This window comes from Bactrocera oleae, chromosome 4 (genome assembly GCF_042242935.1).
Source record: "Bactrocera oleae isolate idBacOlea1 chromosome 4, idBacOlea1, whole genome shotgun sequence".
NCBI classification, from domain to species: Eukaryota; Metazoa; Arthropoda; class Insecta; order Diptera; family Tephritidae; genus Bactrocera; species Bactrocera oleae.
In genome coordinates, this window is record NC_091538.1 from 39,899,530 (window position 1) to 39,923,849 (window position 24,320).

The window sequence follows — 24,320 nt, forward strand, 5'->3', positions numbered from 1 at the left end:
GCGAAACTTTAATTTCAATTCTAGTATTGAATAAATCCAATTATTATGCACTTGAGAAAAAGGATTTACTAGTTGTTTTCTTTTAAATATTTGAAATTATATATTAGTTTACTAAGGTAAAGTTGAATATTTTCGGATCCTTCTGTGTTACGATTATGCCACTTGTCAACGACCCATTACAGTTTCATGAGAAAGTAATATTACTATGTGCAGGTTCGGTTGTCTCCTTGAATTGAAAAGTTTTAATTTTTTTTAAAGTATTCAAGGAAGGGCTTATATGATTGTGAAAAAGTGCAAAAATGAATATTAACAGTAAAAACATAAGAAGAGTGGGTGCCTAATTTTGAGGCATATTTGGGAAATTTACTACATGAACAGTAGATACCTTCAACAACAACAAAGCAAGTTTTACACACAAAAAAAACAACATGGAAATATATTTTATATTATCGCGAAAATAATTACACATATACTCACATACATACAAAAATTAAAGCAATGTTAAAATAAATATTACGGAATTGTCCGACGTATATTAGCAATGAGCAAAATATGTAATTTAGCAGGAGCTTTAAAAAGTCTCTCACATTGAATACTATCCCGCAAGGAATACATTTTACCCTTTAGCCCATCGCTTTGACAAAGTATTCCATATACTACAATTTATACATCCAATACAAATCGTTGAAGAATTGTGCACCACCCCCATTGTTCAACAACGGTCACAGTCAGCTGCTACAATATATAGCCCGTAATGTCAATACAAAAGTAATGGTCTCTGTTAACTAAATTATCACTTTGATTTTGCAATAAAATTTCTGCGAAATTCTCCTGACAAATCCCGTGAATCCTGTAAACCACAATGTCAGCCGATTCTGACATGGAATACTCTGACAATGATTGTGAATACGACGATTATTATAATTCAGGTGGGTAAACTTTTGAATTATGTGAATACTTTTGTGTCAAATATTTTGGTAAATGTATAGTTTAGGTCCCCCACATAAGGAGGCCTTAAAAGTGAAATTTTTTTTTTTAATCGTCTTATTTTTATGCGTAGATTACAAATCCGTGAGCGGAAAGTGAATTTTTTCAATAATTTATGTATATTTTTCAATATTTATTTACACTGCACATATCACATATTGAAGTCACTTAGTTGTTGTTGTTGTAGCGGAAAAATTCTGTAGAATTCAGAGCACTTAGCTGTAATTACCAGTTCAGTGTGTTAAACATTTTCTTATTAAAAAAATATACTAAAGAAATGTAACAGTCAAAATTTCTTTTGTGCCGCGATTTGATGGTATGAACGAATATCGGAGATCGTCGAACTTCTTTCCGCACTGGCGGCCTTCGGCCGCGCTTCAAAAAAATAACCCTGGTCAGTCAAAAACCGGGGTGTTCATAATTCAATCGCGTCAAACTCCTTTCTGCACTGGCGGCCTTCGGCCGCGCTTCAAAAAAATAACCAGCGGTTCGCTGCTGTTTGTGTAGAAAGGAGTTTGACGCGATTGAATTATGAACACCCCGATTTTGGACCGACCAGGGTTATTTTTTTGAAGCGCGGCCGAAGGCCGCCAGTGCAGAAAGGAGTTTGACGCGATTGAATTATGAACACCCCGGTTTTGGACCGACCAGATTTATTTTTTTGAAGCGCGGCCGAAGGCCGCCAGTGCAGAAATGAGTTTGACGCGATTGAAAAAAAATAAAAATATTGAAAAAATTCACTTTCCGCTCACGGATTTGTAATCTACGCGTAAAAATAAGAATATTAAAAAAAAAATTTCAATTTTGAGGCCTCCTTAGTTAAGAGAATATAAGAAAACATTTATTGTAATTGTAAATGAGCATTGGTTCATTTATTATCATAATATTCTTTACTATGATTAAGACACCTAAACTCGTTTTAATCAATTTTTTAAATACTTTTTAACAGTTGTTTCTCAATTCATATTTTTTTGATTTTGAGTAAATAATTTAATGAGTTATTGTAAATATTTTGGGGCATTTTGATTTTTAGCTTTGTGGTCTGTGAAGAGTATTTAATTGCTCATTAACTACAGGGCAATAGGTATGTATACATAAATCTCATTCATTTATTTTGCAATTTGTAAATTCGTTCCATCTGAGTTTAATTGCAGCATGCACATATAATGTTGGAACAATATTTAACTTGAGGTTTAATAATAACATTATATTATATAATACTAATAAAATTCCAGAACGTCAGTTTAAACACAAAATTTTATTAAAAGTATAGGTTTTTGGGCTAAATGTAGTCATAAATAAATAGGTACAATTCTATTTTGATTACTATTTTCTTCAAATGTACGTACATATACAGGGCATAACATTCAATACTTTCTAAATAAAAAACGTCCTGTGTGAGCTTAATTAACAAATATTAAATTGTTGTAACCTGAACGTGCGCGCTCCGATAGTGTTGAAAGTGGCGCGCTACAATTACCTATAAAATCGTCACTTTTGTAGACCTTGGTTCAATATAGTACAATGTCGTCTGTGCAGAAGTGTGTGAATTCGTCTGACAGTTTCTGTTATATTTGTGGCAAATATATAATATTGAAGCAAAAACTTAATATTACGGATTTTGTAAAAAAAATTATACTTTGCTTATTTTTTCTTAAAACTTGGAGAGCAGGATAAAGTTTGGGCCCCTTTAAATTCCGCAAACGATCTGTTCCCTCGAAATTGGTTTAAGGACAAGAAAAAATATTTCTGATATGTAATTTCTATAGTATGGCGCGAATAAAAGAACATAAGTTGTTGTTGTAATCACATAAGTGATTATTGTTGCTTTTGTTCGTGTAATGTGAAAAAGTATAATTCAAAAGCAGTCTATCAGCTATTCTTCCCGTTTCACATAAAACTGGAATTGATCAACTAATTTGTAAAGTCACTTCCTAGAGATGGAAATTACTTCAACTACTTAGTATAAAAGTTTTCATGTCTCTCGTAGGACAACTTTCCTTTCCCCAGTAGTGAAGACACTTGAGGCCTTGCTACTATCGACATTCACTATATTTTAAAACTCCTCAAACCACCAAAGGGAACTTCTATCCTCTGACGTCGGACAATGGAATCGAGCAGTGTTAGTTGCCCTACCTACTCTGTAAACATGCTGATTCGCATGAAGGGTACGACCGTCTTCGATCTTCGAGGGTACAGCGCCTTCGACCTTATTTCATAATCGATAATCTTTTTCATGCTTTTTAGTAGGCAGGAAGTGAGACAAATTGGCCTTAAGTATTTTGCCAGGAATAGTCCTTCCTCCCTACTTAGGCATGAAGATTACCTTTGCAGTCTACATTGGTTCATGGGTTCAGGGATACAGCGAGAAAAAATTAAAAAAAAAAGTGTCTTTATTTCTTAATGAAATTAGTCATACTTGTATATCATAATCAACTCAGTGTTTGCTTTCGCTAATTAAGAATGGAGTGGGAAACTAAAGAAGATCGCATTGCAGTGATTGCTTTACAACATACATAAGTGTAGTAAAAGCGCAAATGAAATTTGTGAGCTTCTCTAATAGCTCAAACGGTCACCGACATTCCTCCCTTCCGCTCTTACCGCCCGCATCAAACCAAATTTGTCCAAAGTTATGCCCGTAGTTGCAACGCAGAAGTCAGTTCTCTTTGGTTTTCATTTCACCAATGTTGCCATTGTTCTATTTGTGTACACGATTTTTTCAACTATTAAAAATAGTTTACCTATTTATAAATAAATGTAAAAGAATATTTCAAATATATTTAAGTTTATTTTTTAATTATCACAAAATGTGGAGATTATCAACCCTGCGTTGCAAGACATTGCTCTTTCACTCGTTTCCAAAAGAAAAATCTAATTTTCGCGGATATCCTACCGTACGGTCTGTAGAAGCGACGGTAGAGGTTCATTTACATTGAGCTCTCATAAGATAAATCGTTTCAACTGATTCGGTCCACGGTTTTGCGTCGGTGACTATTTGAATTATAAAAAGTTAATATTTCGATAATTCAGCCATAAAAATTTCGATAACGCATTCGCAGAAAGCTCCTTAAAAACAGAAAATTATGTCAAGGGAAATGGATATAGCGCCAAGTTCGATATCAAGACTTATTCGAGATGATCATCATATGAAAGCTTACCGTCGGTCAACTAGTCATCTTCAGACAAAGCACAAAGTGAATTAGGCTCAACAGATGCAAAGGTTCAAGGTAGTCCCTATCCCGCTGCTGTAATGACTTGGTGGAGAGTCTCCTGTAAAGGCGATACAATTCATCACTTCTATGAAAATGGCGTTAATGGGGCAAAAGTGGACCAGCAGGATGCGTGCTGAAAAAATTAAGTAATACTCTTTTCGATGGAGAGCATTGGATCTTTCAGCAAGATTCTAAACCAGCACCCAATGCAATGGCTTAAAAGCGATATTCCCGGTTTCATTGCTGCAATTGATTGGCCAACTGGAAGTCCAAATTTGAATCCATTGGACTACACTTTTTGGAGTCTCAAAAATTCTTTGGTTCGAGCAACGTCGTCAATACTATTAGAAACTGTAAGTGCTGCCATTGATCAATGACCGGTGCATTTGAGAACTTTTGTGAAAGCAAAAGGTCACCATTTTCAATAAAATTTTGTACATCGATAATGTAATATAAGCATTATTAAATAAAATTAACTATAGTAAAAAATGTATTTTATGTAGTTTCATTTTTATAACGGCCTGAATTCGTAACAACTTATGGCAGGACAAAGTAGAAGTATTTGAAGTTGTGTAAAGATATTCCATATATTCGTGTATATTCCTGTCACATGCTTTCATTATATCAAATTTACATGCTTTTATAGAGTGTTTATTGTGGCATTTCAAACAGGTGTCTTCGTTTTCACATTCAGCAGATTTGTGGTTGTATCCATCACATTTGAAATGGATGTTCAATTTTTCGGCATTAACAATTTGAGTAAAAGTATTTATACTTTTGACTTGAAAACAAGTTATCTATTTAAAATTTAAGTTTTATAGTACATATTTTTCGTATATGGTGCTATAATGACGTTTAGATTTCATATTGTACTAACAATGAAAATGTCAATGTCAAAAGCAATGATTTGAAACGGTTTATGAATTATAATTATGTACATTTCATATAGCTAATCTTTCACTCAAGTTCCAAAGGACTTAGTGACCCAAACCCCGCAAATTACACACATGAATGATCGAAAGCAAAGTAATACAAGTATAAATATGTATGTACACACATTTGGTACATACCCAGCTAACCTTTGCTGTCTTCACTTAGAACGATAGAGTACATATAATACTCATATGTATATTCTCATTTACATATATGTATATGAATTTAGATGAATCTACAAACGGGGTATATATACTTATACCGATGAGTACGTGCTACGAGTATGTGATTAAAAATGTATGTAGAATTGTGTACTATATCACCTCGCACATTGTTTAGTATTGCTTATGAAAACAATTCGTACTTTAATTTGGTAATTTTTGTCATTGTTAAAACACCGTTGTGAGCAGGTGCATTGTCTTGATCAAAAATGATTTTTTTTATTCTGCAAACCAGATGTTTTCTCACGAATTTTTTCATCCAGCTGATTCAAAATCGTTAATGCTGATTCAAATTCGTACTTTAATTTGGTGATTTTTGTCATTGTTAAAACACCGTTGTGAGCAGGTGCATTGTCTTGATCAAAAATGATTTTTTTTGTTCTGCAAACCAGATGTTTTCTCACAAATTTTTTCATCCAGCTGATTCAAAATCGTTAATGCAATAATATTCAGAGTTAATTGTTTTACCTTTCTGCAGATAATCAATCAAGAAAATTCCTTTTGCAGTCCACTGTAAACGTTCTGGTTTCAATTTAGGATCATGGTGGTAGATCCAAGTCTCATCCATATTCATAAAACGACCGAAGAAATCGGTTTTATTCTACTTAAAACGCTCCAAATTTTGCCGAGAAATTTGTTTTCGATTCAGTTTTTGTTAAATTGTTAACTTGTGCGACATTAACATTCCAAACAGCTTTTTTATATGTAATTCTCCATTTAAAATATGAAGTACTGGTTCGTCTGAGATGCCTATGGCATTAGCAATTTTACGCTTAGTCAAACTTTGAACTAACAATATTATGAACTTGCTCAATGGTTTCTGGTGTAGTTGCGGTTTTTGGTCGTCCTTCGCGTGGATCGTCTTCATGCCTAGTAAGACCACGTTTAAGTTCACCAGCCCAAAATTCAACGGTGAATTTTGAAGGTGAGGATTCCTTATACATTTCTAACAATTGTGCATAAATTTCCTTTGCTTTTAAACCTTTCAAAACAAAGAATCTAATCACTGCGCGATATTAAATGTTTTCCATATTAAAAAAATACTCTGACACGTCAACTTCAAATGGCTTGTAAACAAAGAATTAGTTGCCAGAATGACTTGTAACTTTGCACGTGTTCTCACGACAAATGTACAAACTTGAAAAAAAAAAATTCGAGCTAGAAGTACTATTTCTTGGTGAGAGCAGAAGTTCTATAACCAACCTGTACTTATCTACATATAGGAGCGCATCGGAATCTTTGCATACTGAAAAATCCGTCAGCCAATTCTTGAGTGTACTATTAACCTAAGCAATGTATTTTTTTAATCTGTGACATAAGTCCAGTCTAAAACATGTAATATACCCCTACCAGCTTTGATTAGAATTTAATTTTGCCCTTGATTATCATATATCTGCATTCTATGCATTTATTGATTATACATTTGCAATCCTTCATTACTAGTAGACGCTGGCGGAGACATAACAACGTCGATCAGTCACTTTAAAATGTTGTGTTAAGTATACATATATATAGGTTTTTTCATCTAAATTCAACACCTTAAAATAAAATGTTATACAAGCAAAGTACGTATATATGAAAATTATTAACAAAACTGGACGCATTGATTTCTAGAAGCTTTTCTGTCCGTCTGCTTAATAAAAACTTGACACTCTGATGAGGTTGAGATTTCAATTGGACAAAATTAAATCACTTTTTATGACAACTGTCGCAAATTGGTCTTAATACTTTTTTGCCCAATAAAGCGTATAAAACTATAGCGTCTACCAATAGGCTTCAAATGGCTTCATCAACAAACACAATTGTTGCTATTGGGGTTAGTCAAATCTTCGTGTGGTTTAATTCCGTCCCCAAAAATTTATCGCATTGTGGTATGGCGGCATCATCGGGCCTTATTTATTTCAAAATAAGGGAGGAAATGCCGTTACCACCAATAGCGAATTTTAAAGCACCATGTTAACCGACTGTTTTCCCCCCGGAATTTGATGAAATCGACGCGGACGATCTCTATTTCCAACAAGACGGTGCATGGCCTCATGTTTCACACCTAAACATGTACACATTGCGTACAAAGTTTGGCGACTCGTTAATTTAGAGAAATGGCCCAGTCAAATGACCGCCAAGATCATGTGATTCAAGGCTTTTTTATTATTTTCTCTGGGGGTATGTTAAATCAAAGGTTTACGCCAATCAACCAACGATGCTCGAGGAGCTTGAATACAACATTCAGCGTACTACAAGTATAGCCGGTGTAAACGGGTGGAGATGTGCAAACGGAGCCATAGGGCCATTTGCAGACATTTTATCCAAATCATAATTGGCATAAAATTATCTACATAGCAGAAAAAGTAGAGCTCATTTTGTCCAAATTTGCGGCCATGTCCATGTGCGGCCCCTGTCCCGTTCATGCCACGTTTGCCTGCTTGTTGAGGAAGTCTGTGATTGACTCCCTCAAGACTCAGTTCAATTTATAACATGTTCGTCGATTAGACAGGTGTTTGTTCTGGCTAGTTTATCTGCTTCACAGTTACCAGGGATAGCAATACGCCATGAAATCCATTGCAGGTTTATCGTGAAATAGGATGTTAGATCCATCAAGAGATCAAGGCCTTCTTTTACTATTATTGACGATATCCGCTTGGAAGACACTGCAGTGGTCTGATAAACGGAAAGCGATTTTGGTGTATAATTTTGCTGGCTGCTAGTTTGGACCCATCCGTATAGATGCTTATTCTCTGTCCACCTCCCCCCTTTCGCAAGGCATTATTGGGGACCGAATTTAGTTTCAATTCTATGGGCGACAAATTGGGTGGATTCTTCAAGATCGGTTACTAACCAGACTAATATGTAGTTCTGGGACTGCTGAAATTGAGCCGGGAATGAACCGTCAGGTCCTGGCGATTTGAAGGGCTTGAAACTTTCTATCACCCAATTTACATTTCTTTCTGACACTATATCTACAGGAATGGAATCTACAATATATCGACTCCACTGTCTTGTGTACCATATACTCAACCGTATGGTTTTCATAGCTACCTGGGAAGTGGGTATCCATTAGTAGGCCTAAAGACTCTACACTGATTGTGCCATTATTTTCATTTCGTCGTTATTGGTCGAGTTATTGAATTGATCAACGAGGATGTTTAAGTCCTCTCTGTTCCCGGGTTGGAATGGGGGAATCATAAGAACATGTTTCTTCAGCTCTTGCAGGTCCACCTGCCAGTTCGTTTTCCCATGATTCCTGAATTTTCTACCATGCCTACATTTTCTTTAATTATACATTAAATGTTCCTCAAGAACTCTCCATTTGAGTTATTTTATTTATCAGTTCTTCCGACATAAGTGTTATGTCTAATACTTCCAGTCGATTCCTTGTCATAAATGTTGGCATACTGCCTCTGTTGAACAACAAAAGTTTAGTTCCTAGCAAATAATTAAAGAGTAACCCAACCCTCTCGTTGATGTCTGTGCTTCCCCATAGTGTGTGGTGTGCGTTACATTCGTATCCAGGTATAATTGCGAACTTGGATGCTTCGCAGCCTAGTACCAGCTCTTTAATCAGCTGTGATGGTACTTCCACCTGTTTGTAGGGCATATAGCATGACACCAGCCGGTATTTATTTTTTCACCTCCTAGCTTATTCCTGCATTGTCTTGGTTGCTATAGCTATGTAACATGAAAGCGTTAAGGCCCCTATTTCCTTTCGGTTTTTTTTTTATAAGAGATCCGGACTCCTCTATTTCTTTTTTGTTATTATTCTGGTTCATGTTTTGGACCCACGAGTGTTGGGGAAAGTATATCCGCATGCGCATAGCGCCCGTTACGCAAGTAAACTATCTTATTACGGAGGGCACCAAGTAACCATAAGCACCGTTGGAGACTGGGCTATTTAAGGGCCGCCAGCCAGGTTGATACTCGGCACGGGTCACATGATACCTTAATCCAGCCCTTTCCGTACGCCCAACCATAGTAAAACTCCCCATCTGACTACTGTGGAAGATTTTAGTGTAATTTTAAATGCGAAATAATTAAAGTTTCAATTTTTAGGCGAAGACTGCGATGTGGAACGGCTGGATCCAAAGAAAACCGATCCTGAGTATTTCGAGTTCGTATGTTTAACTGTGGAGGAGGTAGAAAAATTGCTCAACGAGTCAGTAGAAAAACTGAACACAATTCTAGAGATTACTCCTTCACTGGCAAAGGTATTACTGCTAGAGCACCAATGGGACAATCAAGTGGTGGTGGATAAATACCGAATGGATGCAAACGCATTGCTGATAACAGCTCGAATCAAACCGCCAAATCCATTGCTCAGTATACCTGATCCATTAGCGCCCTCCACCAGCAAAGAGGCAGTTGCATATGGTACCAGTAGTAGTGGTAGTAGTAGCAGTAACAGTAGTAATGATGACTCACCACGCAACGCATTGATCTCATTAGGTATATGCAGCACATATAATACAGTGACACCTGGCGGAGGTATCATTTCACAGCGCTGTCAAATGTGCCCAGTCTGTGCTAGTTCTCAGATGGATGATAAATTCTTTAGCCTCTCATGTGGTCATGCGTTCTGTAAAGACTGTTGGTCAACGTTTTTCGATACGCAAATATTTCAAGGTATTTCCACACAAATCGGCTGCATGGCCCCCATGTGCAATGTGCGAGTTCCCGAAGATTTGGTCTTGACCCTAGTGACACGTCCTGTAATGCGCGACAAGTATCAACAATTTGCGTTCAAGGATTACGTAAAATCGCATCCTCAGTTGCGCTTCTGTCCCGGACCGAATTGTCAAATTATAGTTCGCTCTCCAGAGGTGTGTGCAAAGCGGGTCATCTGCACTTCTTGCAATACATCGTTTTGCTTCAAATGTGGCATGGATTATCATGCGCCTACTGACTGTGTAGTTATTAAAAAATGGTTGACGAAATGCGCCGATGACAGTGAGACAGCCAATTACATTAGCGCCAATACCAAAGACTGCCCGAAATGCCACATTTGTATAGAAAAGAATGGAGGTTGCAACCACATGCTTTGTTTTAACTGCAAACACGACTTTTGTTGGATGTGCCTGGGCGATTGGAAAACGCACGGGTCCGAATACTATGAATGCTCTCGCTACAAAGACAATCCGAATATTGCCAATGAATCGGTGCATGTACAAGCTAGAGAAGCGCTTAAGAAATATTTACACTACTATGAACGGTGGGAAAACCATTCGAAATCTTTACAATTGGAACAACAAACCATTGACCGACTACGTGACCGTATCAATGAAAAAGTGATGAAAGGACGGGGCACATGGATTGATTGGCAGTATTTGTTCAATGCGGCAGCCCTGTTAGCGAAATGTCGGTATACACTGCAGTATACATATCCATATGCTTACTTCATGGAGAGTGGTTCGCGTAAAGACCTTTTCGAATACCAGCAGGTTAGTTTAAGTAATAAATAAATAGAACCTTATGTAAATATAATTTAACAATCTATTTAAAGGCTCAACTTGAAGCTGAAATAGAGAATTTGTCTTGGAAAATAGAACGTGCGGAGACCACAGATTTAGGGGATTTGGAGAATCAAATGGATATTGCTGAAAAACGTAGAACAACGTTGCTCAAAGACTTTTTGCCCGTGGATGTTTGAGTGCCAATTAAATGACTGCAGTAAAATAGTGAAATTAATGTATATTTAAGTTTATGTCTCAATGATTAATCCATATGCTATTATCTGGTCAACATGGCTGCTAATTCGAATGGATAAACTGCAATACAAACACAATGCGCTGAATATTTTTTAGAATATTAAAGAAAATCACACACATACACATCCATTAACGTATAATTACGTAATGATTCCCATATATAAATTAAGTAGGTTATAAAATGTATATATTTATAAAGCGATATTACCTCTTGGCAATATCTACATGAATGTGACTCGAGTTGTGTTAAATATTGACGAATTTACGACAAAAACACTTACACAGCATGTTTACACTTCGATTAATTAAATAACATTCAATTAATTTTAGTTTTTAAAATACCTGAGAAGTGTAATATAAAAATTTTGATGTGAATGTCGAAACAAATTAGTAGCTTGATCAAAAGGCGTCAACTTCAGCCAATTAAGAAATGTTTGGCATGTATTAACTCATTAATGTAAAAGATTAACAAGAAATATGAGAAACTGATTTTGAACCCAGTAAGCGATTCAATTATAAAATAACGAAAGACGACTTAGGTACATTCTTTTCGTTTCAACGAAACAATATAAATATAATATAACAATGTGTTGCAGGTATACATACGAAAAAATTGTAGTGCTAAACACTCATTTAAAAAAAAAAAACATTTCTTAACATTTTTGTTTATATATTTTTAAAAGATTTAAGCGAATTGTAATTTTCAACAGAATTTTCCATGCTGAATAGAATCTAATATTAGGTATATGGTTGTCTGCTAAAGCTTTTTTACCCAGTATTAATTCCAAAATATATATTAAATTTACCTTTTTTATAAAACTAATGTGATGGAAGGGTTTTAAATTCAGCGTCAATATTCTGTTGGATGTGACTAGTTATTTCCCACAATAGATTTATTATCTCGCAATCTAATTTTGTAGTGTATATACAATATGTGGTATTAAATTGGCTTTAGATTTTTGTTTTGTTTTTTACTTGGTTGTTTTATTTTATTTTAAATTTTACTGTGTATAGTTCGACTTACACATTTTGACTGAATAAGTAATATTATGATATACAATAAGTGTAGATATGGAGATTTAACATGAGCTCTTTTATTGTATAGTTAATTATAATTAGTTAACGTATTCCATCAAAGAATGTGGAATATATATAATGAAAACGACCACCATCCCAATTAAAAAGCTGGGACAACATAATATTTTCAATTTCTCTGTTGCATCTATATAGATTCGATCGCGTTTTTATTTTAATTACCTTGTAAATTTTATCATAAACATGTAACAATCCTTCAATTGAAACAATTGATATGAAAAATATGCTTTTAAAAACATTATGTGTATAAAAGTGTAATAATTAGAAAATAAAGTACATTAATAGCAGTCTCTTTGATTTATTTTCGTTTGGAGACTATTGAGATTAGTTTTGTATGTATGTATGGCGATTATTATGATACCAGAGTCATCTATGGATCACCTCCTTCTTTCCAGCTAAGAAGAAGACGAATAATAAAACATGCATAAGTATACATGCAAAATGTTGATGATGACGAGACAAGTTGAATTCCGGATATCTGTCTGTCCGTGCAAACGAATACTTGAGTAAAAATTGAGATAGCCTTATAAGTAATATTAAGTAAAGCTGTATCAAGAAAAATTGCTGAAAGCATTTTTCTTTATCCCCTCCTCACAGAATGTGAAATCGCATAATCTCCACGACGACGAAATTTTTATTAGAGAGAAACTGAAAGCAAAGCTAGCATATCTTTTGCTTTCTCCGCTTTGTCGTTGCAGTATGAATTGTCAAGCAAAGCGAGACAAGTTGTATGTGAATTGGCCAGTAGCCCATCCTATTTGTCTCAGAGAACGTATTTTATAGAGAAGGTTCAATTGCGGACCAGCGTGTGAATTGTCAAAACCTAACAAGATTTTATTAGTGCATTTCACCTCAGCTAGCTCGGAAGGAAAATTTTAACAGTGGCGCGTGAACCGAGCTGAGCATTGAATGTAAATTATGCTCAGAAGTTTGCATTGATATTACAGCGCAATGTTAGCCTTTTGGCTTATATTTTTATACGCTTATATGCAATCAAATAAGTATATTGATATGAATTTCATTATGCGAATTTTTATGCATGCATGAGAAACTGATAAGACTCTAATTAAATGATGTAATTTTCAAAATAAAATTTATAGTCAATTTGAGCATTTAACAATTTTATATAGTTTTTACATAATATGCATTCCAAATAAATATTTTGTATTATAATAAGAGAGATTAAATTTATTACAATATATGTATGTATGTGTACATCTTATATAGTCATATGTATGTAAAATGTCAAATCATGATTTTATCACTTTTCAATACACTATATGTGCGCGCATTGATTTATATGTACACACATAAGTATGTATATGTATATATGCCATTGCCGAACAAATAATGCATACACAAACCAACTTACATACATATGTATGTATATGCGTACACATGTAAATATGTGACCCGCAAATCCTTCAAACATTGTTCTACAAAAACAACAATCGTCACAAGTCAATATGTCAGCCAAATAGCCGAAGCCCAAATTTATAGTAAATTACACAACATTTTCAATTATGAACGCAAGCGTACTTTCAACAAGCAACCTCGCTTCATTCATCAGACACCCCACATCTCCCCGAGCATGCGCTTGCCTACAAGTGCCTTTTCGCGGCGATAGCAAAAGCTAAAAATCATAAATTGAACAAATTTCTGATGTTCCCTCTAGAAGGGAAAAGTTGCAACCCCGCAAATATAAGTATTAAAATATTTTAGAATAAAAGAGACAACATAGTATATTTGTCGGTTTACAACTCAAGAAACTTTTTTAAAAAAATATTCAATATTCCTCTGATTTATGAATACAGCAAACCCCGGTTAAGTACCACTCCTCCAATCCCTTTTATCTGCCTGTGTCTTGCTGCATCCCACGTTTTTCTTTAAATACATAGAAATTATTATTTTTTGGTACCACTCGCTTAAGTTCTCTGCTATAGGTCTGAGGCGGGTATATGTGCAAAGTGTTTAACCTTGAGGATCTCCCCTATCCGCCCATACCATCAGATCGCGCCGCCAAAAGAATCGTAATCTGGTCAATAAACTTTATGCAACAATTATCTTAGTTTTAAAATATGAAATCTTATTTTTACAAAAAATACGGTAGAAATCAACGTTTTTTCTCCTTAACATAAATTTTTGTCATCCTCACAAAATTTTTTAACGGTTAAAAAGCTCAAACATGCGCTATATCAGCACGAACATATTATATCAGAGAACGTATATCATATATATGTTATATATATATACGTTCTCTGATTATATATATATTATATATATATATGTTCTCTGAGTATATACATATATATACGTTCTCTGATTATATAACTATTTCGAGAATGAATGAATAGCAAATGCGCACACAAAAACATTGCCAATCTCAATGTGATAGCGGCGTAAGAGATTCTGAGTAATTCGTTAATTTCGTAACGAGTTGAGTTGTCAAAAACTGGCGAGTTTTCGTCAAAAATACGCGAGCTGTCAAATTTTTTACGTTGTTTTTCAGCTACTAAGAAGATTATCGCTGTTGTTATAGACGAGGAAATAATTTGCGTTTTATTTAGCAAATGCAGATTGTGAAGTAAATATATATAAATTTGATAACAAGGTGTGGTTTTTTGAAAATGTTTAAATATGTAATACCTATAAGATGCGTATAATAACAGTGCGTGTTATGTATTTCCACTCTTCCAGAATCGCTAGCATGCGTTCACTTTGTTATATTGTGAGTTATAGTTAATTGGGTAGTTTTATGGACTCTATTCATTTCAATATGTCTGCAGCCGACGAATTTGAGGAACCGGCCCCTACGCCCACTTATAATTGCAAAAGGTGTAAAAAGGTAAATATAATTCTGTGCTAATGGGCGTCATATACAACTTGAACATTGCAATGGATGTTTGTATTAATAAATATTCCTTCTTAAATAGACTTTTTCTTGTAAAAGGGATCAGCTACTTCATAAAAAAGAAGTACATTTTCAAGCAAAGTCATCTTATGAGTGCAAGTTGTGCTCCAAATTTTTCTGCAATGGTGGCAATTTGGAACGCCACATGAAGGTGCACAATGATGTGCGCCCATTCGTATGTCATATATGCGAAAAAGCTTTCGCCCAAGCTGTTAACTTACAACGTCACTTTTCGGTGCATAATGGGGAAAGACCGTATCAATGCAACTTTTGTACCAAATCCTTTACTCAACAGAGTAACATGCATCGCCATCAACTAACTCACACTGGAGAAAAACCGTTCCGCTGTAAGCGTTGTGGTCGTTATTTCTCTCAGCGTGTTAACCTTAAGAAACATATTATGGGTCATTTAAATGCAAAACCCTACGCCTGTGGAATATGTCAAAAATCCTTTATTCAACTAAGTAACTTCAAGAAGCATTTGCAATCTCATGTAAAAGAAGGTGTTGAAGTAGATATTGCATCTACAGTTGCCGCAGCTACAGCGGCAGCACGCCAAAGTATTGAGTTAGCATCGCAACCTGTGTAAGTAAACACTTTCAATATGATAAGTGTAAACTCAATTTTTTTTTCTTGCAGAGCTTTTGAGTGTGCAATTTGTCGAAGTATTTACGATAACTTTGCTGATTTTGAAATGCATGAGAGTGCCTGTACAGGTGCAGTGCAACCGAAAGTTGAAACTCTAGACACAAATACCTCCGTTGACATGTACTCTCCAATGAAGTTCGAGGTTGCGCATCTGGACACTCATGAGATAATTATTGAAACCACCCGATAAAGTTAATGTATTGAAATACGTAATATACAAGTAATGTGAAAAATAAATTTAAATTGACCTAAAATAGACAAGAAGCATTAGTCAATATTTTATGTGTGTATGTTGTTGTTGTAACAGAAGAAAATGTTGCTCACATAGTTTTCAAGAGTTGAGTTTTTAGTCCTTGAACGGACAAAAATCTTGGTCCGTTCTGTTAAATAGTCCCGACACTAACGTCATGGCACTAACGGATATTATTATTAATAGGTTTTCAGATCTATCAAGTCCTGGACAGTACAACGTTGTGTAAATACAAAATTATCAAACGATCGGAATGAGTTAAAAAAATGTGGGCAATTCCCACAACAGCCGGTTCTACGTTACCGGAATTGAAGGACGGCTTACTTCGGCGATCTAACCCTGTTTGGATCGGTAAGTTCTAGTTAAAAATATGCTGAAAATATCAAGGTGCAGTTCTATAGGGAAGTCGTAACTTTGGAATCTCTCAATCCACCGTGCCAACAGTAATTCCCTCCGAGTTTCACAATCATTTTTCTCTGACTTGCTTATTGTCTGACTGTAATATAATAGCTTACTTTTTTTTAGAAGTTTTTATCCAACATGATGATATCGTCGAGGAATACCAAACAGGTCTTCCAGCGTAATCCTTTTAATACCTGGTTCATAAGTCTTTCAAAAGGTAGCAGTAACGCTCCTGCTAATCCAAAGGGCATTAGGGTAAATTGCCGTAGACCATCTTCAACGCTGAAAGCTGTTTTTTTTTTGTCTTCTTCGTTTACCCTTTTGGTTCTTCCTGGTTTGGAATCGTCTTTATCAAATACGGTTAAGTATCTTTGAAAGAGTTGTTTAGCTTAATATTAGTCTGCCTCTAGTTCCTTGGTCGTATTTCACAATTCATCACGACCTCAATCTAATGACACTGCCCTAATATAGCTCCTTTGGAAAGTTTGATTTATGACTTGCACTGATTAAGTATCGTTTCTTCAACTTTTTCAAAGTAATAGGTTCACCCAGGTGTGATATTCTATTTCTACTTGATGAGCTTTGAATGTTCGATTGCTAAACAGAGATAAACTCTCCAGATTTATGTGCAAAGGCTAAGTAAGCTAACCTCTCAATCTCTGCAGAAAACTTCTGCAGAAACTCATTGGTTTTCTGGCCACGATTTCGCAACTCGATTTGAAAGATCTGCTTCCTGTGCTCACTACCATACCGTCTTTCTAATGCACCCATCAACGTTTCATAACTACTCGCCTCGCAGTTTGTTTTCAGCGTTCCAATTATTTGAAGATGCCGTCTTTTCGAATTGAAGCTTAAAAACGTGGAACGGAAAAGTGCCATCAAAGGATAGAGGTTTTACCTTGGCAGAAGCTGACGACATAATTGGCTGATTTAATTGTAGCTCACGGAGACGATCTCTCAATTCATCCACTTCAGTTTTAATTCTATCCCGCTCTTCCGAAATCTGTGAGAACACTTCTGCTATTTGTGAGGTCACCTGCGATATCCGTGTATCCTGCTCTTCCAACTATGAGAACACCTGTGCTGATATACGTGCATCTTTCGTTGCTCTTGCAACTGCGTTGACAACCGCTATTCTAACTGCGACATTTGTTGTCGAGTTGACATCTGAGACATGCGTGCTTTCTGCTCTTTCCCCATCTGCGATATTGCTGCAAAAATCAGGTTTATGTCCACCATCTTTGACGAGAATTGAGCCTCTTCCTTTTCTTCTATCTTTGTTGTCTCTTCCTCTAATTCCATGTGAAAGACATATTCCTCAACATTAATGTTTTCCGCCTCCATGGCCTCTCTCAACCGTGATTGTAATTCAGGTTTTAATCCATTTGTCGCCAAACCACGTTGCTCCAGCTCCTTTTTCAGTTGTGGAATCTTCAGATCGTTAAGCTTGGCCATTTTCAAATAATTATCTCCTTGGGAATTTATTTGACAATCCCATTTCTGACACCAATTGTAACGGATTTGTCGATAAATCGTCTACCTGTAACTCACTCTTGAGTTCGATCACTGGATTGTTAAATTAAAGTCTTAATTTAATGGCTATACACTTATCTTTACTTTTATTTCCAACAACTTAACACTTATTGCTCGATATTCTTATTGCTTATAGCTTAATAGCTTTTTACACGGCAACACTCTAATTAGAACTGTGTCTGCTGCACAATCCGGCAGCCCTTATATAGTAAATTTTTAACAAAAGTTTTCTACTAAAACATTCTGGCAACTATTCGCTGTCCAGTTGCTTCTGGCAGTTTATCGTCAATTTTGATTTGTTCTGGTATTCGTGTTCGCCACAATACGTATTTAGCACATTGGATAGGGAAACGCAAAATTATGGGTATTTCTACAATGCATGTACTATTTTTTTACACTTGCAACATGTTGCTACAGAGTACCGCTGCCATTAGGGAGAGGCATCTGCAGCTAAAATTCACTGAGAATAAATGTTTTTAGCACCTCTATCGACAGCGTGAAAATGAGTGAAATCGGGTGACAACTCCGCCCATTCCCCATATAACGGTACTCTTAATACTACTAAAAGCGCGATAAATCAAGCACTAAACACGCCAAAGAAAATAATTTTATCTTGACTTTATGGAAACCGCGTTCAAAATTAGACAGTGGGCGTGGCACCGCCCACTTTTTCAACTAAATTTGGTACATAACATTCTTTTCATATTTCTATGTTTTAGTGCGAAAATCGGTGAAATCGGATTACAACTACGCCTATTTCCCATATAACACAATTTTTAATTCCATCTGAATCTTTTACTTTTCATTATGTAAATCAAGCAACAATGATTATATCAGGGCAAAACTTTGTGTGACGTCCAACACCTGAAATAATTTTCCGGGCTTTGATCCTTGAAAGTTGCGAGAGTATAAAATGTTCGGTTACACCCGAACTTAGAACTTCCTTATTTGTTTGTAATATAAAGTTTTGACCACATCTATGTATAAGTATTTCGCCGGCCTTGACCACTAGATATGTAGGTGAGAATGAACTTATGGAGAAAACTTGTTGTAACTAATTATTAAGTCTAGGTGACTTATTTGCTAATTTTTGTATACACTTAACTAGTAATACACATAATGTATTTTAAAATCAAATTAATATACACGTATTTAAAAACTATTTTTTTTTGTTGAATGAATTGTTTGAAGAAAATTTCTTTTTTATTGAAAATTTATTCAAATTTGGGTACATGTATAGTTTAGGTCCCCCAACTAAGGAGGCCTCAAAAATGAATTTTGTTTTAAATAGTCTTATTTTTTCGCGTAGATTATAAATCCGTGAGCGGAAAGTGAATTTTTTTAATATTTCTATTTTTTTTAATTATTTCAAAAAAAAAAAAAATCAAAAATAAATCGTTTTTTTTATAAATATGCATTAAAAATAAAAAATTGTGAATTAGGCACAATTAAAAATTGTCAGATTGCACCTCTGGCTGGAACCTACTAGCGGAATACAAACCCACCCATTTGACATTTGATTACTGCACAAGCTTGACAATCAGCTGTTAACGATTAATTTTACAGCAGGAAGTTTATTTCGTTGTAAACAATTTCTTTACCAATTCATGCGCATACTCTAATTATATTGGATCAAATATAAAAAATGACAAAAGTTGAAAATGGAGGCAAGCCCGATGTTAAGTCTGGAAAATCTGAAAAGGAGCGATCCAATAAACGTGCTCATAAGAAAGAAAAACAAAAGCCGCAAACGAAGGTATGTTTGTTAGTGACTTGGAGTATATTTAAGTGCTTATTAATCACATATAAAAATGTTGATATTTTAATTATATCATAGATCGTTCTTCGACATTTACCACCTACTATGACTGAGGAAGAGTTTCTAAAACAAATAGATCCATTGCCTTCACATGATTTTTACTATTTCGCTGCACCCGATTGGTCCTTGGGGTATGACGCTACCTGTCGGGCCTATATAACAATGAAGAACTATGAGGATGTGTTTTTGTTTAGAGATCGATTTGATGGATACGTTTTTGTAGATTCTAAAGGTGCTGAGTATTCAGCTATCGTTGAGTTTGCACCATTTCAAGGACTCGTTAAAAATAAGTCACGTAGAGTTGACAGTAAGGTGAACACTATTGAGCAAGAGTTGCACTATCAACAATTCCTAGCAAAGTTAGAAGAAGACAGAGAAGCTGCGAAAGGCGGTGAAAGCAAATTAGAATTTAGTTTGGATCGCAAAAAAGAAGAGAAAATCACTTCAACACCGTTACTCCAGTATCTGGCCAATAAAAAGGAAAAGCGACGTGAAGAGGCCAAACGAAGGCAAGAGGAGAAACGTCGCCAACGCGATGACGACAAAGAAAAAAAAAAACAGGTACAATCTCAACAACAAGTAACCAAAATTATATCAAATAACGAAGGAGGCGGTGGTAAAGGTGGAAATAAGTTGGCCAGTGGCAAGGAAAATATTGTCGGTGAAAAGAGTAACCAGCCACAACCACATGAAGAGGGTAAAAGCTCACGTTCCCAGAGACGAGCTGAGCGCAATCAAAGAAGACGGGAAGAGTTTGAACGTAAGCGACAAGAACGAGATCAACGAGATAAAGGCGGCGAAGGAAAATCAAATCAAAACAATAATGTCGAGTCTAATTCGACCAACGATAAAAAGGGTAAAGAACAGCAACAACAAGGAAATAAGTCAGATGATGGGAAGCAAGCACAACGTAAAGAAGGTGGAAAACGTTACAGTGAACGTCGAGAACGAGATAGAAATCGCAACCGCAAGGATAAAGAAAAAGAGAAGGTTAAGGATTATTCAGTTGATGAGGAAGTGCTTAAAACCGAAAGTACAGCGTCAGAAGCTTTTAGAGCCGCAGCCGCTGCCGCAGCTGCTGGTGGAGAAGCCATTGTTAGCGAGTCTGTTATGAATTTTATACGCAGTGTAGCAACCGCCAAAGAGTTTGTTCCGAAACATAAACAACAAGAAATGAAAGATAAGCAAAGAAAGTTGTCTGACGAACAATCAACCGAAAAAGATGACGAGAGGGAAGTTGAGTTGAAACCGTCAATGGAAGGTTTGAAGAAATCTGATTCGAATATAGAACTTGATACTCGTACGCCAAAACAACGGGCTGCTGATGAACAGCGCCGTATTAGAAATAAGGTACTTGTGCAATCGTATTTAATGTACAAGGTTCATATATACATATATTTACATTTCAATATTTTTAAGGATCGTCCTTCGATTGCCATCTATCAACCGAAAGCACGTTTACGTATTTCGGAAGATCGTGATCCCAGTACATCTCTACCTCAAAGTAGTGGAAAAAGCGACACTCGTAGCAATCCTACATCTGATTGTGAAAGCGTTAAAAAAGAGGAAACGAGAACTAAAAAGGTTTCTCGTTATTCAGAGCGACGCGCAGAAAGGCGTAACAATAAGGACAAACAAAAAACTTCGCCTGATCCCATTGAATTCGATCAAAAAGATGAAATGGAACAGCCCAAATCAACAGCGGAAAATGTAATCTTTGAAAACCAAAATGCTGAAAAAGGCAATGAGGAATAAAAATTGTTTGAGTTTTTATCGGAATTTGTTAAAAACCTATAAATTATACTTTGATTTTTGTACATGTAATTTTAAGATGTAATTTTCAATATTAGTGGTACCTTTCATAAATTACAATCATTTGAATATGATTAATATATTTATTATTCTTAATATATTAAACATTACATATGAAAAAACATAACTAGATATTTTTGGATTTATGAAGCTATAATAAATAATTATCTTATTCGTACTATTACTTTTATTTACCAATTGATATGTATTCTGTATATTTCCTCTCAAAACATAAGGTTTTCCATGATCACCTTGACGTAAAAAAAAATTAAATCAAATTGCCAAGGGTTAAAATCCTCTCAAAACATAAGGTTTTCCATGATCACCTTGACGTAAAAAAAATTAAATCAAATTGTCAAGGGTTAAAATCGAGTGTAACCGAACACAATCGGGAATGGATTACAATAATATTTGGTATCTTATTATCTCATTGTATAGGTCATTTTAAATCAACCTATGTCAATTACATACATACTATATATGTGACATAACTCACCCAAACAGCCTAACTTTAATATATCGGGTATATTAGGAAAAAGTCAACCAGATAATCGGAAATCCCTATAATAGGGATATAGGGTTTACAAGAAGATCTAAACCGATTTCATTCTTATTCAGCGCCTAACCACATCATGTTCAAAAAAACATGCCACTTATTTGCTTCTAAGTATGTCACATATTGACGAACATAAACGGTTTAAATTCAGATGGAACGTGCAGAGCGCCTGTATCGGGTTAAAAGGCAGCTGAAAAGTTAGGAGATGATCTGTATTGATTGCATTAACTTTTGACATTACTAAAGTATGCCCGAGAACATGTTTCCATAAAATTTAATGAATATAACTCCCCCACTGACTGACTTATTCTCGGGGTTGCAAACAATGAATTAAAAAAAAAAATTAATTAACATTTTAATGTTTTTTTTTTCTTCCAAATGCGATATAAAAACAAATTAATCCTACATATCGAATAAAAAAATAAAAATAACAAGTAAGGAATCGATGTAACCGAACATTTTATACTCTCGTAAAGTTAAATGGTATACTCGTTTGAGATTTCTTTATATATTTTAATAATTAGAAGTAGGAACTGTTGCCTTAGTTATTTACATTCACAAAATAATTAGAGCAATTTGTAAACTAAATTTACTCAAATTATGAGAAATCGTTCTTGTTTATTTGTATACGCTTATAATTGATTTTATATAGAATGCATTACAACTGTATTAGAAGTATGAAAAGAAATCGTTTTTGGACAATGAATAATATTTTTTATTTATTATATAATATATATATAAAAATAATAAATATTAACAACTTTAAAAATTATATTATTATATTAATTTGTATATAATATTTACAATATTAAACATAAATTTTTATAGAGATTCTTATACATATATCCAAATTATATTTCTTTTTTCCCTATACTATTTAATTTCTATCATATATTTATAAAATAATGTCATATATAATAACAAATTATATATATAAATTAAATTTTCTTAATTAGATTATTTACATATTTTTCTTAAAATTGTCTTAAAAACTACTGTCAAAATTCCTATACCATTCCAATTCGATTATATTTGGAAAAAAAAATGAAGAACTATTGCACTAAGTCTGAAAACTTTAGTTCGAAATAGAGACACAAATACTGTCATGATAGCTGTGCACTGTCTAAGTAATTGCATTTACACGGGAAGAATCCCTGTTTGAAAATGCCCAATCAATTTGTGTACCGGCAGGTGTAGTTGAATATTCTGCACCAAGCAGGGAACTAAAGTTTTGTTCTTGGAGCAGATTTCTTATTGCAGTCCCTGTAGACACTAAACAAATGTTAAAATCTCCAACAATTAGCACATTTTGATTGCCTAACTCAGAAGTAAGTCTTGGAGTTCTACAATTAAATGTCTGACAGAGAAAGCTGAATTTCTATATAGAACCAGAATATTAATATTGAAACATTTAAACAAAACCGCTTCTAAAACTTTGCGGCCTAAATAAATTTTCTTTACAGCTTTTGGTTCTATAGAGCTAGTAATACTATGCTTTGCATATATTACAAGTATAATGCCCCGTTTATTTCTGTTGCTTGTTTCCGTGCTATCTATCCTCAGCTCGTTAATTGAAGTAAATCCTGGTATATCAAAACAGTCGCTTTTTATATCATTAATGTGAGCGTGCAGAATCTGAACATTATGGAATAAAATTTGCTGTCCTGATGTTCGGGAAATCATAAAATTGAAACTTGCTGTCAAAGCTTTATTTGTGTCCAATTCCCTCAGTTCCCTAAATCCAGGATCCGATTCAGAAAATTTGTTAGGATGAATAAAATTTCCTATGATGAATAGACCTTTTGCAGAAGTAGCTCGACTACAAGCGACATATATTGAAGCTCTAGGCATTCTGGGCCGAGTATGAACTACAATTTTACTATATGTGGCACCCCGGAACAACTGGAAACTGATTTCTTTCAATTAAAATTTGTTCATTTCTTTTATATTGAAAAGATTTTATAACTTTTTCAATTGGTGTCCAAGAACTTTCTAAAGGATGAGGCTTTTTCGATCGTGGTATCAAACCAACAGAAGGTTCCAAAATTTAACCCACAGAATTGTTGGAAAAGAACAAAATTTTATTAATTTTATCCGTAGGTGCGCAAAGGAGAACTTTAAGGAACTTGGATTGGTTCCAGGTGTAGAATTGTAACGATGGTTAAGAGTTTGATATATTGCAGATATCAAACGACTCTTTCCTACACCTGCACCGCCGCCAATGAACTCATAAAATGGGCGA

The 24,320-nt window shown here is 34.9% G+C and overlaps 3 protein-coding genes across 3 annotated transcripts; all 3 read left to right on the forward strand.

The window, feature by feature from the left end:
- Positions 1-180: 180 nt before the first annotated feature.
- ari-2 (E3 ubiquitin-protein ligase ari-2) lies at positions 181-12,434 on the forward strand. The gene is made up of 3 exons (XM_014238358.3): positions 181-929; positions 9,401-10,785; positions 10,848-12,434. Exons 1-3 carry the CDS (start codon positions 863-865, stop codon positions 10,992-10,994), a joined length of 1,599 nt encoding a protein of 532 aa, XP_014093833.2. The 5' UTR covers positions 181-862; the 3' UTR covers positions 10,995-12,434.
- Positions 12,435-14,604: 2,170 nt separating this feature from the next.
- On the forward strand, positions 14,605-15,981 carry LOC106619986 (zinc finger protein 569). The gene is made up of 4 exons (XM_070109038.1): positions 14,605-14,758; positions 14,845-14,992; positions 15,081-15,643; positions 15,698-15,981. The coding sequence occupies exons 2-4, from the start codon at positions 14,903-14,905 to the stop codon at positions 15,894-15,896; spliced, it is 852 nt and encodes a 283-aa protein (XP_069965139.1). The 5' UTR covers positions 14,605-14,758; positions 14,845-14,902; the 3' UTR covers positions 15,897-15,981.
- A 3,355-nt stretch (positions 15,982-19,336) lies between these two features.
- On the forward strand, positions 19,337-21,720 carry Upf3 (UPF3 regulator of nonsense mediated mRNA decay). Its single transcript, XM_014238349.3, has 3 exons — positions 19,337-19,647; positions 19,729-21,060; positions 21,130-21,720. Exons 1-3 carry the CDS (start codon positions 19,537-19,539, stop codon positions 21,463-21,465), a joined length of 1,779 nt encoding a protein of 592 aa, XP_014093824.2. The 5' UTR covers positions 19,337-19,536; the 3' UTR covers positions 21,466-21,720.
- Positions 21,721-24,320: the final 2,600 nt, after the last annotated feature.